Source organism: Gymnoscopelus microlampas, assembly GCF_963454915.1.
Source record: "Gymnoscopelus microlampas genome assembly, chromosome: 10".
NCBI lineage: Eukaryota > Metazoa > Chordata > Actinopteri > Myctophiformes > Myctophidae > Gymnoscopelus > Gymnoscopelus microlampas.
The window spans coordinates 17,416,657-17,431,931 of record NC_139947.1 but is presented as its reverse complement, the minus strand read 5'-3'; the positions used below and the strand labels follow the sequence as shown (position 1 = coordinate 17,431,931).

The 15,275-nt window shown below is 40.5% G+C and overlaps 1 protein-coding gene across 7 annotated transcripts in view; it reads left to right on the top strand.

Annotated features, from left to right (window-relative positions):
* The window catches only part of LOC311054400 (uncharacterized protein), a 103,270-nt gene extending 89,576 nt beyond the window's left edge, over positions 1 to 13,694 (top strand). For 6 of the 7 annotated variants that reach the window (XM_084070337.1, XM_084070338.1, XM_084070336.1 and 3 more), the window contains 4 exons: positions 634 to 723; positions 5,846 to 5,992; positions 6,781 to 6,882; positions 10,933 to 13,694. In XM_084070337.1, the coding sequence (XP_083926463.1) occupies positions 634 to 723; positions 5,846 to 5,992; positions 6,781 to 6,882; positions 10,933 to 11,759 (1,166 nt within the window). In that variant the 3' untranslated portion in view covers positions 11,760 to 13,694. The remainder of the gene's footprint in view (positions 1 to 633; positions 724 to 5,845; positions 5,993 to 6,780; positions 6,883 to 10,932) is intronic. The other variant, XM_084070339.1, reaches the window with a different exon arrangement.
* The last annotated feature ends 1,581 nt before the right edge of the window (positions 13,695 to 15,275 follow it).

The following is a 15,275-nucleotide window of genomic DNA, read 5'->3' as shown; positions in this document are numbered from 1 at the left end:
TACAATCAGCTATGCAAGCAGGTGTGTAACTGATGACAATTAGGAAAATGATAACAGGTGCTCCCAACCTGATCAAACGGAGGCACATCTACACCCACAACGCAAAGACAGAGATACCAGGTCAAACGGAATTTGTACTTTTTATAACTACAGTGTTTTGGCTTTAAAGCGAGCCCACATTGTTTCTTTATAGGAACAATATTTTCTAGTTACATATATATATCATTACTGCTCCATACAGGCCCACATGGTATGTTCCACCCAAACCAGCCCACATCACCCACCTGCACTGAATCAGCACTCAATCCTCTGCTCTTGCATTGTGCTTAACATTACACATGTTGCCACACTAACTGCAACCTATCCCTTTAACCGATACATTGCTTTCACCTCCAGATACATCACCACACACTACATACACAGCAACATGCGTGTGCGTGCATGTACTTCTGTGTCCACCCCCACACCCCTATCTACATTTTGCAGCCCACCACAAGCTAGCGAGAACACCAGCCCCCCACTCTTTGTCGCATATATCGCACAGTCACCATTACTGCTCATTACCGCACCTCAGATCTATATACCATTACTGCTCATTACACTACCTCATATACAACTGTCTTAACTTCTTAGCTCAACTCCTCGCAAAGAAGACACACCGGCGGGAGAAACAAAGCGAGTCAAAGAGACGGAGACGCGCATTGAAGAAGGCAGAGGCCACAGGTAACTACTGATATTTTCACATTAACCCCTATAACACATTGCAGTCACTACACGAAAGCTAAGGTATGGCAAGGTTAGGGTTGCCAACTCCCAGAGATTAAAATAAGGGAAACCTATCCTGGGCGCTTGGCAAAGCCGCGCGTCCGAAAAAAAATTGTAATTCTAAGCCAATCATGTGCGAGAGCTCTACAAGCTATGGGGCAGACACCGTATCATAGCAACACTGAAAGCGCTAACTCCCATTGCTTGTGTCATGAGTCAATGAGCCAATAAGCTGGGACCACTTTCCAGACACCCAGCATACTGAGCATAGCATACTCGCTCGCACGGCTCGCTGACACCATGCCAGTCAGACACAGCAACGAGAGGGGAGAGTCAGTGAGAGTTGTGAGAGCTGGACAGCAGAATCATAATCAGAATCATTTCTCAAATAAATCGCCCTGTCATTCATATTGATTCCCCGACTTCAAAATACGCCCAACTTCTTACTTTTTAGTGTGATGTCTCATGCTACTGCGCGCACCAGTGAAAGTGCACGCTCGAAAATAATTCATTATTACTATACAAACATGTCGCCCTTCGGGCCGGCCTCGCACTGTAAAATTGCGCCCATTCAATTTAGGATCGCGATGGGATGTCACATTACAGCACACAACGTGTGTGTGTGTGTGTGTGTCGTCAAGCCACGATGCACACCCCTACTAGTGCTGGCCGCTCATACATCCACTGTTATGTTCACTAAAACTCATGCTACGAACAAAACATTGACTTTAGAAGCACTGCTTTCTTGCACAAACTAAACATCATGTCATGGAGAACACGCCGGGAGGGAGACAGAGAGGGAGGGAGAGACCGGCTATGTAATGCACGCTCCCCTAATGTTACAGCGATGAGCATGTACATCGTTTACTTGGAGGGTGTCTCTGGCCGATCTGCGCTACGTGTGCCGAACTTGTAGTAATTCTACAAAGCTCTGTGTGGTAAGCCCAAAATCGTGGTGAGGCCAAAATCTCTTCTGCCCGGTTCTCCTCAGTGCCTAGGGCAATTGATCTGAATTTGCACACAGCCATTGACCATTACCATGTGCACAGAACAGCGAAGCATGTTTGTTGTCATGTGCGCATATCCCCCCACGGGTATGGACTAGTTGTGTGTAAAACGCAAGCTTCATCACCATACAATACCATTTGATTGCAAGAGAATAAGACAGTAATTGTAGCAAAGAACCCCCACACACTAATTATTACATACTTTAAAAAAAATGCAAGCCACTTCACAGGGAAGAGGAATGCGCCAGTCAAGGGTTTCTATTCTATAAAGCTACTTTTCTCTGGAACAATCTGCCCATTGAAAATAAGTAATAAACTAAATCTGTTTTATTTTAAATCTCTTATTAGAATCACTTTTATCATCTTGCTTTTAATGAGAAACGTTTCCCTGTCATTGTTTTAATGTTTAAAATAAATTTCTAATTGAAGCTCTTTGTGGAGTTCTTTTATGCAGTCATTCATTCAAACTCACAGCTATCATGAGTTCAGTGGTGCAAAGTATATCCACACACAAAGACAGCACGAAGGTATTATTTTTTGGCAGATTTGTTAGAATTAAATCAATCCATGCTGATGAATATAAAAAAGAATAATGAAGAACAGATCTTTGCACAGATCTCTGAGTCAAGACAGTTAAGATAATGATTGCATTCCACAAGTGTATTTCTGTCGTAACTTTTGACTTGACTTGTGGTGCTATAATCAAAAACAATTCAATATTCTATCTAATCTCATCTACTTTGCCTTCATATTCCCACTTATCACCTACATACTTTTTTAAAATTATATATATAATTTTTATCCCACGATTTTGTAACCCATTTTTTGACCCAGTGCCAATTGCCTATGTCATCCTGGGCGCTACTCTCCCTCTGCCAAATACTAAATAGTGCGGAGAAGACGCAGTTGGTCGCTTCTTTGGTGGGACCCTGGTAAGGGAGGGCTTACTGTCACTGCACTATAGCGACTGATACTGGTTGGCCAGGACACGATTCTCTGCCTGTGTTATGTCCTCTCAGTTACAAACTACTCTTTCACTGTCAGGTGAAAAGCAGCAGCTGGCAACATTATATGTATCAGAGGAGATAAGTGGTTGTGTACAGTACTCCCTCCCCACACCAACTGTAGGGTTAGCAGTGACAGGTAGTCAGGTACTACACATACTACATAATGTATGCTAGTTAAGTCATCTATTACATATCTATGACGTATGATTGCAAATTTGATGCACGGTTTCAGCCTGACCCAAGACCCATTGACTTGACCGGTATGTACATGTAATAATATTATTTCAAAAAGTATTAAACAATGTGGATGAACTTCTCACTAGAGTATTTCAACTTAACTTCACTAACCGAACGCTAACATACAACTAAGATTTCAACAGTGCTAAGAGACACATGTTGAGGTTAACTGAGTAGTGGTGTTGGGGTCTAATCCAGTCCAGGAGTCCATGTTCAAGTCCCAGTCCTATTATTACTTATATAGGAGTTTTTTTTAACCTATCACCTCATTAGTCCTGCTCCAATCAATCAGCTGAGCTCATTGACAGTCCCTTTTAAAAGGACTCCTCCTCCTTCCTTGTCTCACTCATTCTCATGCTCTTTGTTCAGGTCACACACACACACACACACACACACACACACACACACACACACACACACACACACACACACACACACACACACACACACACACACACACACACACACACACACACAGAGAGAGAGAGCTCAGCTCGGCTCACTATTTCACTAGCTTTTCTCAAACAAGCTCAACATCAATCGTTTCGTGCAGCTTTTCAACTAGCAGCTTCACTTCTTCTGGATGCACAGATGGCTTGCCTCGCTGCGTTCTTGGCCCTGCATGCTTCCAACAGATATAGTGCTACTGCTTGTTACTGCTTTTACTAATTAGAATGTTATACAAGTATAGCCTAATCATGATTGTTATAATGTTACTGCTACATCTAATTCCATTTAGCTTCTGGTGCTACTAGGCTATGCTATAAGTTTAGCCACAAGCTTAACTGTGTGTCCCAGTAGCTTTTTGGTAGCCTAGCTACATCTCAGATTATTGCTTCTCTATGTAGCTCGACAAAACTACATCAGTACTTTTTTCATTGGTATGAAAAAGGCACAACACATTTGTTCTCAGTACACTTTTTCTCTTCAGCAAGCAACAAGTAGGTGTGCTCTCTGCTCCGTGGCATACACTCACAGAGCCTGCAAGCGGCGGCTCGATAGCTTTTCTCAATCATTGTTAGGGTTCGTTTTTTTGGCGAGAGATCAAAGTTCAGAGAATTGTCTGCGAGTAATATATTATAGGTGAGTTTGAAGTGATCTCAAGATTAAACCAGTAAATTCAAACAAAATAATTATTAGAGGTAGAGTAGGTCATTGTGGAAAACTGTATGAACTGCCTGATCACACAGCAATGTGATGTCTGTCACCTCTGAAAGCTTGTTTTAAAAAAGATAAAATAAAAAAAGTTGGTCACAAAAAAAAGAGGTAGAGTAGGTCATTGTGAAGTGGATTCCATTGAACTGGTGAACAAACATACTATAGTTTTTTTTTTTTTTTGGCGAGAGATCAAAGTTCAGAGAATTTTCTGTGAGTAATATGTCATTATAGGTGAGTTTGAAGGGATAGGTGGGCACTAGGGACATCTGAGCACCTCGATGTAAAATTGTCTGTTTTGTCCAATAATTTGAAGAATAACATTAAGTCTGATAATGATGTACCATGCATGTTCACATCTAGTATACTTTACATTACTTAAAGGGACTACACCATGAATTTTAACTTTTCCTTTTTTTGTGTGTTTTTGGTCTCCCCTACGTCTCTTCTATCTAGGGTTTTCTGTAAATTGGTCTCAAAACAGACCAAACTGATTTTCACCCGAACGTGAAGTCACGTTCGGTACAATCCCTCCCGTTTTTTCAGTTACAACTATTTTTTTTATTTTTTTTACCTTTTCCACACAGAACCAGGAGATAACATGCATACAAACTGGTTCAATAGCGCCCGTGCCAAACAGGACAATGTGGTATTGCAGATGAAAGTGCTTTATAAGCCAGAAAGAAGTTAGTTGGAATGAGTATATCTGATTTGCGCTTGATATCATGACGACACATTGAGGTTAGACAACACACTCGATATTTGGGCGTAGCTGCATTGGGAACTCCTTATATGGTTATAGCTGAGTCATAGTGACATGAGCGTGAAGACGTGTATATATGGAGCTGATTTGTTTGTGCCTGATGCCTTGACTACACATTGAGGTTAGACAACACACTCCATCTTTGGGTGTAATTGCATTTGGAACTCCTTATATGGTTATGGCTGAGTCATAGTGACACGAGTGTGATGACGTGGTCTGTCCGCCCACCCACCCTCCCATTAGCCAATCTTGATATAGGATAAGTATTTTTCACATTATTTTGATTCTATGTATAACCATAGGGGAAGTTATGTACAAGCCTTTGGGCTTCTAAACTTCTCCTGAAGAATAATGTTTGAGTAATATTTTCAGCCACCATAGTTGTTTGGTTTGGTTTTGTCTGTTGAACAAAAAGCAACATTAAAAAATATTTCCATTTGTATATTGCTGGCTGCCCGATTGTGACCCAATCGGGCAGCCATGATGAAATCCCATATCCTAGCTAGAAACACCTATATTACTGCTACTGTTAATTTGTAACCAATAACATAGAGATACAATTCATCAAGTTTAAATTGGCTATCATCTAAACTTTGGACAGCAGAAGGAAAATACTGTACATTCAAAAATATACTTTTATGCCTCAAAAGCAGTTTTTGTTGAAAACTTCTGCTGAGGTGAAAGGATCATTCTACTCTTCCATAGGCAGAGAGAGGACCCTACTGAGCATGCACAGAAGAAGTTTCATCCCTCTAACTTATTTCTGTCTGGAATTATGGAGTGTTACAATTGCCCCCTGTTACTTATGACCCGTCTCCCTACAAGTGTTCAGGGTTATTAAAACTATAGAAACTAGACCATACACGTATGGAGAAATGTTAACTTCCTGTTAATTTTGCTATTTTTATTAGGAAGAAACCCCGAACTGGATCCACAGATCTGGATCTGTGGAGCAGCTGAAATCAGCAGACTTCTAGCAGTGGAGGCAACTGCAGTGGATGAGACAGCACAGGCAGCAGCAGCACCCACGCCACTCGATGAAGATATAGAAGCAGCCAGTACGTTTTGTTCATAAAAATAAAGACACACAGACATTATTATGTAGGGGGAATTCTTTTTTGAATAAAAATGTTACGTTTTTCAGAACTTAGGTCAGGATTTAGAAGCCGTTTTTAGAATCGGCCGTGTGCGTGTGTGCACTACAGTATGATTGAAAAAGGAGTGCTCGTTTTCTTCAAGTTCACCTCCCACGCTGCCCTTTGGCGGGGCCCCCTCCAAAAAAAGAAATAACGTCTGAGGCACCGAGACTAGGGGGGGCGATGATTTACGATTTTGTCCCTATTGGTACATAACTCGGACGGCGCTGAGTCGACTGGAGGTGACTTCGCAACGCTCGGCACGGCGACCCGCTTGCTTTAGCTTGCCCGGCGGTGCCTCTCGTGGCTCAAGTCACCTTCAGGCGGCGTGCCTCCGTCGGTGAAACCGAGTGCACCTTTTTCAACTGACTTTTCCAGTCGTACTGTTTACTTTAAAAGGTTTTCTTAAAAGGTTTACAATTTTTCTGAAATTGTCATTTCAGAAATGTGCAGATCTGTATACACTTATACTGTATGTTGGACTGTTTACTGTGAGAAAACAATGTTGCAAAAGCTAATCATCTGGGGACCCCAAAAGCATTTGAGAACCCACAGTTTGAGAACCACTGCAGTAAAGTGATCATAATTCTGTGATCAATAGTGACACCCGTCTTTGTAAAACACTTATTGACACCCTCTGCTCACTGTTTTGCATTCAACCTTCATAACAACCCATGTCACATCATCCCTATTCTATTCCTTCATTCCAGACCAGTCTGTGCAGTCCAGCCTGCAGGTGAAGATGAGTTCTCCAGCACCAGCCATGACTGTTTCTCACCAGGAGGTGATCGGGTTCCTGTTGAATAGAAACGGTAAGTTTCATGCTCGCTTTTTGTTCTTTCTTTTTTCTGTCCTGTTGTAGCTGCTACCCAATAAACTTTCACTATACAATTAGTATGGCAATATTATAGCGACCATCATCAAAAGGAAATGTTAACAATACTGAACATAAGTCCCATTGTTCTGAGATCATATACATACCATGATCAATAAATACCATGTCTACAGTCATGAAATTCCTGGAAATATTTTGAAATGAGAAAAACTATTTTCCAGACCTGGAAAAGGTTTGAAATGAATCTAATATTTTGGAAAATGTTTGGCTATGTATTGTTTTTGGCTATTGATTTTGTTCATAAATATGTCCCTAAATGTCAAACATTATCAGAAACTAGACCATACCCGTGGGGGGATATGCGCACATGATTTGGCAACCCGGGAGCCAGCGAACACAAAAACGCTGATAAACAGCTGACATTTGGGGAAAGCGAAAAACGGGCTTCGCTGTTCCGTGCAAATGGTAATGGTGAATGGCTGTGTGCAAATTCAGATCAATTGTTCCAGCCACTGAGGAGAACCGGGCAGAAGAGATTTTGGGCTCACCACCCACACAGAGCTTTGTCGAATTATAGGAGGATATTTAAAGATAGGATAAGTGATTTTCTTTGGTTAAAATAAGTGTTAAATAGCTCTATATTCTGATAGTACTCATTGCTATAGAGTGTTTGTTCAGTAACAGGAGTCTCCATTAGCGCTGTCGATTTTCCTCTATAATCCCGCTTGAATGTCAATGTTTTATAATGTTTTGTATTTGAAAATATTTGAATATTTTATATAATATATCATTTATTGTACAATGATAAACACCCACGTGCACACATGCAAATGCTATAATAACAGGCTAAACAAAATGATGAAACCAACTATATTAGTCAACTCTTTGACTGCCAGAGTATTTTCATAAAGTACTTTTTTTTTTGTTATTTACATTCAAATAGTTTGTCTGGCTGCGGTTTTAAACACACGACAGATCGACCAGCAGAGAGCAGCAGATCGACCCTGCGCTCACTCGTTCGACCCCCCCCCCCCCCCCCCAAACAGGCTCAAACAGTCCAAATGTCATATCCGGATATGACGTTTTCGCCGCTCGCCGATCGGGTTTCAGATCGTTAGTTTACACGATGACAATAACTGTTCGTCATCCAGACTAAAGAAAATAGACCTGGAGCTCTCCGTTCGTTTTTTATACCGTGTGAAAAAACGCGCTGCGAGGCGTTGTGAGCTTGTAGATCTGCTATTTTTGGCTAAAGTTCTCCTCAGAAAAGGGATTCTAGGGTTCAAGTGGTTAATGTAAAAACAAAAATCCTATCACACAAAAATTTGGCGGACCCCCTGTAGTAACTCTGAGGACCCCCTAGGGGTCCCGGACCCCCTGTTGAAGACCCCTGATATACAGAATATACAAGAGTGGGGAAAGAACACAACCTTGGGGTGAGCCGGTGGATGATGTTAGTTCTCCAGACAATTTACCATTCACCCGTACCCTCTAAAGTCGGACGTAAGGATACGTAACGAGCGCCGGCGCTCCTTGCGTTGTCGTTTCTCCCCCTCCGTCACTTACGGCTCCAGTTTTTCCGTCCGTGCAGTCGACATTCACCGCCAGCCCGACGTGTACGTTCAACTGCGTTGCCTGTAGTACCAGTGGCGCCCGTTGGCAGTATAAGGAAAAAAGGTTTTCCTCGGGACCCACGTTGGTGGAAGTACTTGAGTAAATGTACTTAATTACTTAGCCATTCCCTAAAGTTAAACACACACATACAAATAATATAGCACAGTGCAGTAGGGCAGGGGTTTTCAACTGATTTCGACCCAGGGACCACCATCCTGACTAAAAGCAACCTGGGGACCACCACTATTGTGCGTGGCGGGTCCATCATAGACCCACCCCACACAATAGTGGTGGGGGGTTCATGCACCACAGGGAGCTGGAGAAAATAGCTATAATATCAATATAATATCTAACTAGAAAAAGTGCTCCTCGGAGCACAACTCTCCGCCAGAAGACTTGTGTTGGGAATGTTCTATCTGTATAAGTGTCCTATCCGTCCTGTCTGTATAAGTGTCCTATCCCTCCTGTCTGTGTAGCCAATCAGATCACAGTATTTCATAGTATTGTCACGTGTCTCCCACTCGGTCACCGTATGGACCGAGTGGGAGTGAGCGAGTGGCCGGATTTTCGGTATTGGAATCTGGCTTATGACTCTTTCAAAGTGACACATGTATTTATAGGCCGCTATCCGTCCTGTCTATGTAAGTGTCCTATCCGTCCTGTCTGTGTAAGTGTCCTCTTCCGTCCTGTCTGTGTAAGTGTCCTATCCCTCCTGTCTGTATAAGTGTCCTATCCGTCCTGTCTATGTAAGTGTCCTATCCGTCCTGTCTGTGTAAGTGTTCTATCCGTCCTGTCTGTATAAGTGTCCAATTATGTATCCTATCTAATTGTTACAGTATCCACCATTTCTCAGCCATTTCGTGATGGTTCCTGTCTTACCTCATTTTGAAAGTGGCGCAGACACTTTCAAAATGACGCCATGTATTTATAGACCACTATGCGTCACTAGCCAATCAGATCACAGTATTTCACCGTATTGTCACGTGTCACGTGAGGCTTGACCAATTGGTGTGTCATATTTAGAAAGTGAAAACAATACTCTCCTGGCGGAGAGTAATAAAATACAGCAATTTTGTTTGAATATGATGGAATATGATTAAGGATTACTGTGATTATGGTAAACTCACATTTCATATCACACACACACACACACACAATACAGTAAGAACTCCTGTAAGTTATTAAAAGTTAAAAAAAAATAAAAAAATAAAAAAAGAATTTGGCCAGGGACCACCTGCAATACCCCCGCGGACCACCAGTGGTCCGCGGACCACCGGTTGAAAACCCCTGCTGTAGGGGACAACCATTGTTGTGGACTAGTTTGTGTCTTTTATTGCGTTGTTTCGGCTAGATGCTACAATGGTAGCTTCATGTTGTTAGCTGTGCTGTTGCCAGGTTTTGTGAGAGAAATAAGCAACCAGGTCTATGAAAACAAGCCCAATAGAATCGACTAGGATATAGCAGATCTACAATATATGTTTGAGAATCACTGGTTTAAATAATAATTGGTCCAAATAAGCAACTATACTTTAGAAACAAGCCCAAACAAAACCGCAACCACCAATACAAAAATGCTTGTTTGTTTACAAGCAACTTTACAGAAAAATAAGCCCAAAGTCGCTTATAATAAGCAGACATGGCAACATTATGGTACGGTATACATAATCTCGCAACTGCCATCTAGTGGATGAATAGGTGTATTACGCCTGTACGCTTTAAAATAAATAAAATAGCCCCTAAATAAGTGAGCGACCATGCATGTGTCCGTAAAGAACGGACGGAATCCCTCACCCCCTGACGCACGTTTCAGACCCATCTAGAGACTTTGAACGGGCCTTAAGCCAAAGTTGTTAACTCATTTTTCAACTAGTATGTGTGGCTGAAGGGTGTTAAAGGCTGATGAGAAGTCAACAGAAAGCAGCCTAGCATGTGTCTTGCTAACTTCCAGGTGTGATAATAGAAGGTCCAATAAGGTGCAAATTGCAAGGGGTCCAGGCAATCTCTGTATCTGTCATCAGAATATGCCCATATATGGGAATGCCCCCTATTATATAGTATATGGAGCTGACTGATTTGTTTGCACCTGATGCCATGACGACACAACTGAGGTTAGACAACACACTCCATATTTGGGCGTAGCTGCATTTGGAACTCCTTATATGGTTATAGATGAGTCACGGTGACATGAGCATGACGTCAGAGGTCCGTCACTGGGATGTGAACTGTTCAATTCAATTCAAAATCTTTATTTCAGGGTAAAAACAAAATATATTCAGCTTTGGCCGTATGACCCATATGAGCTCTGAGTTAACCCTATTGAACCCAGCTTGCATGTTATTTCAAAACAATGTTTTTCATGAATTATGTTTTCTTTTTTTGTCTCCCCTCATTCTTGATCCTCCACAACTACCAGTGAAGAACCATGCCTACCGTGACCAGTGTGGGAAAAACGTCTTCAAACACAAGAGAACTCTTTCAGGCGCGAAACCCTACTACTGTCACCAGTGTGGGAAATGGTTCAGACTAAAGGATAGTCTAAAAGCACACCAGATGCAAATTCATGCAGGAGTGAGACCCTACCAATGTGATCAGTGTGGGAAAGGATTCGTCTCTAAGTGGACGCTCAGAACCCACCAGAAAATTCATACAGGAGAGAAACCGTACCGCTGTGACCAATGTGGAAAGTGTTTCAGTACTGCTGGGACCTTAGAGAAACACAAAAGAATTCACACCGGAGAGAAACCCTACCAATGTGTCCTGTGTGATAAAAGATTTGGCATAAAATATTCTCTCCAATTGCACCTCAGAAGTCATCAAGGAGCGAAACCCTACCAGTGTGATCAATGTGGTAAAATGTTCAGTCAAAAAGGTTACTTAAATACACACCTAAGAATTCACACGGGAGAGAAACCGTACCGCTGTGACCAATGTGGAAAGTGTTTCAGTGCTGCTGGGAGCTTAGAGAGTCACAAAAGAATTCACACCGGAGAGAAACCCTACCACTGTGACTTGTGTGGAAAAAGTTTCCGTGTTCTTGCGAGCCTAAATTATCATACTCGCCGTTGCCATACTCACATTGGAGCGAAGCCATTTAAATGTGTATGCGGAAAGAGTTTTGCATCCTGTCCAGAATTAAAACTTCATCGGCGTAACCATACAGGAGAGAAACCTTTTAAATGCAAACAATGTGGAAAAATGTTTAGATGGAAACAAAATTTTAGGACTCATCAGTGCAACTAAACAGGACGAACCTTACAACCATGAACCATATTTGGAAAAGCTTTCATGCAAAGTCCCACATCAAAATATGCCATACTGTAAGATACATAACACAATGTCTTGGAATTCCTTGAACATTTAAGATTATTATAACAACCAAAGTCCTCACTAAATGTCATCATCTTCATTATGATGAAGCTTAGCCGAGGGGCCTTTAATCATGATTCATTGAAGCTTGAGCTGAATTTGTTTTGGTTATGGACTGGAGACAATGACAATCTGCAAGACAATGGGAAATCTGAAAGAACAACAAATCTTTTATTTGGTGAAACGAATAACTTAATTTTATGCACCTTTGTTCATTTTGTCTTTCATTACAGCTTAATATCTCAGTTTAAGTCCATGACTGTCTCTATAGTGATGCCTTATCTTTTCATTACATGAGAAAAACTTCCACTTAATTCAATATCAAGCCAGGACTGCTGGGTTCTCATCTGCATCACATGTAACATGTAGCAGCAAACAACGTATTCATTATTGGTACATGGATGTGCTCAAACATCAACAAATCATACATGAACTTTGATAAATAGACATTACCTGGATTGCTATTAATGTTTACAATGTTCCAAGACCCACTAATCCATCATAGCACTCCAAACTTGCAAAACATATAATTCCACTCCATGCAAGGACTGCTGGGTTACCTATCAGCATCACATATATCTGTCAACATCAGATTGCTATTAATGTGTTTACAATGTTACAAGACCCACTAATACATCACACCACTCCAAACTCGTCTGTAGGGACAAACAAACAATATAATTATGTAGGCATGTAGTAGGTATATTTGCATCTATGCCTCTTGATAGTTTTCTAGATAGTTTTATGTACTAGAGGCCAAAGAGTTTGGGCCGCATAGCGCTGCACCGCTGATCCAACCGTTATGCCCATATATATAGATAGATAGATAGATAGATAGATAGATAGATAGATAGATCTATCTTTGTATCCGTCAGTCTTTGTCGCTTTAATGACCATACATGGAGATCCCTGGTGTCATCATATCAGCATGATACGTTTTTGGCTACTTTATTTCGGTTTTAGGTTCGGGGTTAGGTTAGGGTTATGTTATTTAATTCTGAGTTTACCAATTTATTATCATTATTATTATGTTTTTCCCGACTTTTTTTTCCGCCTCCAAACTGCCGCTCTAGGCGGCCGCCTAGGTCGCCTGTATGGACGTGCCGGCCCTGCATCATATACCCATATATGGAGGTTGTTTTAGAGCTCCATGATTCTGACTGATTTGTTTGCGCCTGATGTCATGACGACACATTGAGGTTAGACAACACATTCCATATTTGGGCGTAGCTGCATTGGGAACTCCTTATTTGATTATAGCTGAGTCATAGTGACATGAGTGTGAAGACGTGTATATGGAGCTGACTGATTTGTTTGTGCCTGATGCCATGACTACACATTGAAGGTTAGACAACACACTCCATATTTGGGTGTAGTTGCATTTGGAACTCCTTATATGGTTATGGCTGAGTCATAGTGACACGAGCGTGATGGCGTGGTCTGTCCGCCCACCCTCCCATTAGCCAATCAATCTTAATATAGGATACACATTTTTCACATTATTTTAATTCTATGTGTAACCATAGGGAAGTTATGTACAAGCCTTTGGGCTTCTAAACTTCGCCTGAAGAATAATGTTTGAGTAATATTTTCAGCCACCATAGTTGTTTGGTTTTGTTTTGTCTGTTGAACAAAAAGCAACATTACATTTACATTTGTATATTATGTATCTTGTGATATGTTTCCCCTGTGTATGAAATGTGCTGTACAATATAGTTCCATACCCCATAATATCAATGTCCAGCATCATCTTTTTAGCCATCATAGTTATTTTGTCTTATATTGGTTTAATTAAAATCAACCCGTATACCTGTATATATCTTGTGATTTTTGTCCCCCTTCTATGAAATGTGCTATACAATACTATGTTTGGACTTGCCTTGGCTTTGCTTTTAAACCTGATTCTATCCTGTTGCTACTGACTCAAAGATATATCATTTTGTTAACTTTTTAACTGCAATACCATTCAAATGGGAATATTCAGTGACTTAACTGATATGGGAAGGTGTTGAGTCTATCCCACACCCGTAATACGCACCTGGGAGGATAATGTGGTGAAATGGCCCAAAATAAATTACAGCCAAATGTGTTCATACTGTAATTAATGGGAAATCTGAAAGGCTCAGAAGCATACCAATAGCATAACAATTAGGCTACTTTTAATGCAATAAGTCAGTGTTACAAATGTCCCTGTGACTGGAGCAAATGTAACGTGTTTGGGGGCAATTGTAAAAATAAGTAATAACCCACTAAGAAGTCTCTCTCTCTCTCTCATAATGAAAAGCATTCTAATCTTAATTAGATTTTGTTTTATTTAAATGTATCTTTACTTCATAATTTTGTGAAATATGTTCATTTTCTAACATAAAGGTATGTAATCACAGACAAAAAAAATCTGCTTGCATTGTTAACACAATGTTACAATTGACCCCAATCGGGCAGCCATGATGAAATCCCATATCCTAGCTTGAAACACCTATATTACGCCTACTGATAAATTGTAACCAATAACATAGAGATATTAGAGATTATAATCTTTGTTTGTCTGCATGTAAACACAGTTTAGTTTACTTTTAGTTCGTTTAGATTTTATTCCCCTTCTAATTCTAATTCAGCTACTGATAAATTGTAACCAATAACATAGAGATACAATTCATCAAGTTTAAATTTGCCGTCATCTAAACTTTGGACAGCAGAAGGGTTTGTTAGAATTAATTTAAATATGTATTCTATTGAATATATGATGCTAATTAGAGTTTTTCATATTATTATAATCTTTGTTTGTCTGCATGTAAACACAGTTTAGTTTACTTTTAGTTCGTTTAGATTTTGTTCCCCTTCTAATTCAGTTATCGTTTTTTTTTTTCTTCTAGTTTCTTTTTATTTCAGTTAACGAAAATGTTTTCAAACATTTTCCCTATTCTGGGAAAATAACAGATCTACAAGCACAGGAGCAAGCTTGTGAGTCTGTATATTGGCCATTTCCAGAGAAGAGATTAGGTGTAGATCCAAAAAAAAGAGCGCACCAAGTAGGCTACAGTGCAATAAGTGGTTAATCAAGTGTCTAATCAAGTGTTTGTGATATTCTTATCTGAGTTCAACAGCAGGAAGAACAGAACCCAGACACAGTCAGTGCTGTGAGATGAACATATATGTCAGTCACATTAATACATCCAAATCACTGCTCGGGGTTATTAAAAGTATAGAAATATTGATATCTATTGCCTACAGTGTGCCTAAACATGCATGTTGAATTAAAATAATCATGACGTTTCTTTCCATGGAATCGGAGCATTATTTCCAAGAGGTTTGTTTTGGCACTGACCTCTGTCATGGTTCCATTTATGTTTTTATGCTTTTGTGTCTGTATGACTGTTGTCCTGTTGTATG